The sequence below is a fragment of the Hyposmocoma kahamanoa genome, unplaced genomic scaffold, assembly GCF_003589595.1.
Source record: "Hyposmocoma kahamanoa isolate Upper Pololo Valley unplaced genomic scaffold, ASM358959v1 76, whole genome shotgun sequence".
NCBI classification, from domain to species: Eukaryota; Metazoa; Arthropoda; class Insecta; order Lepidoptera; family Cosmopterigidae; genus Hyposmocoma; species Hyposmocoma kahamanoa.
Window position 1 is genome coordinate 10,847,371 of NW_020653900.1, and position 1,365 is coordinate 10,848,735.

At 41.1% G+C, this 1,365-nt stretch overlaps 1 protein-coding gene across 1 annotated transcript in view; it reads left to right on the forward strand.

Moving 5' to 3' along the window:
• The window catches only part of LOC113232624 (ABC transporter G family member 20-like), an 85,303-nt gene that overhangs the window by 73,231 nt on the left and 10,707 nt on the right, over window positions 1-1,365 (forward strand). Inside the window, exon 11 of the mRNA XM_026467395.1 lies at window positions 522-696. Within this exon, the coding sequence (XP_026323180.1) occupies window positions 522-696 (175 nt within the window). The remainder of the gene's footprint in view (window positions 1-521; window positions 697-1,365) is intronic.

The following is a 1,365-nucleotide window of genomic DNA, read 5'->3' on the forward strand; positions in this document are numbered from 1 at the left end:
ATCGGACCACTTCTGAGGTACCCCCTTTCCGACAAACAAATAATTATCGAAATCACAAATGTCGGAGATATCGCGTAACATAGATACAAAAAAACATACAGTCCAATTGAGAACCTCCTCCTTCTTTTGAAGTCGGTTAAAAAGCTTTTATTATTCTTGGCAGCGATGATGTTGGATTTGCCTGTGTTCCTTCCATCGATCCTGTCAGTTATATGCTTTAATAATAACGCACACACTCGACATAGCCAGCCACACAGCAGATACACACATAGACAACCACAAATTACACCCAAACTCACGAGAGAAATAAATGTAGGCCATACAAATATTTCTCCGGGCCCGGGAATCGAACCTGGGACCTCTGCGTGGCAGTCCAGCATGGTAACCGTTCGGCCACGGAGGCAGTTAATATCTACGTATATCTCTTTAAATGTAATTTAGTGCCGACTATCCAATGATTCCTGCCTCTACCGCTACACAGAGCTAATAATGTTCTAATTAATCTTATTTGTTATTTTCAGGTTCGCTATAACACAACAGAGGAAGCGAAAAACGCGGTGGTAAAAGGGCAATTGTACGCAGCGTTATATTTCAGGTACAACTTCAGCGAAATGCTGGAGCAGCGACTGCGGGAGGGCTCTGTGGATGACGACGTCGTCGAAGGCAGCACTGTTAGCGTGTGGCTGGATATGACCAGTAAGTGACCTCTAACATGCTCTAGGTAGATACAGAAATAATTATGAAAACAAATTTTTATCGCAGCACATTAATAAATAGCTTCAGCGGCAGCAGAGCTCCTTGAGAAAGAGTTCATCCAGGGAAATACTGCCACCTTACCTATTTCTTCCGCCAAGCAGTAATGTGAGCATTACTGCTCGGCTTTGAAGGGTACTGCTGAAATTACAGGCACATGGGACTTGTTAACTTATGTCTCAGGGTAACAGACACAGTGCCAGTGCCCCTCAGATCTTTCCGATTAAAGCTCTCAGTCAAACTGTAATTGTTATGGACAAGCGTGTAGCTTACCATCAGGCGCCCGACTTGTTCATCCCGTCACTTGATGTTATAAAAAAAACAAAAAGCTGGCTTCCTGGGCAATAACCGAGCCCAAAACTTTATTTTTAACCGACTTTTAAAAAAGAGGGAGTTCTCAATTCGACTGCATGTTTTTTTGTATGTATGGTACGCGATAATTTCGCCATTTGTGAACCGATTTTGATGATTCTTTATTGTTGGAAAGAAGTTACCTCATTAGTGGTCCCATTTAAATTTAAAGAAAATAGTCCACCTCTAAGGATGGCAAAATAAAATTCAAATCCAAATTCAAATTCAAATTCAAATTCAAATTCAAATTCAAATTCAAAT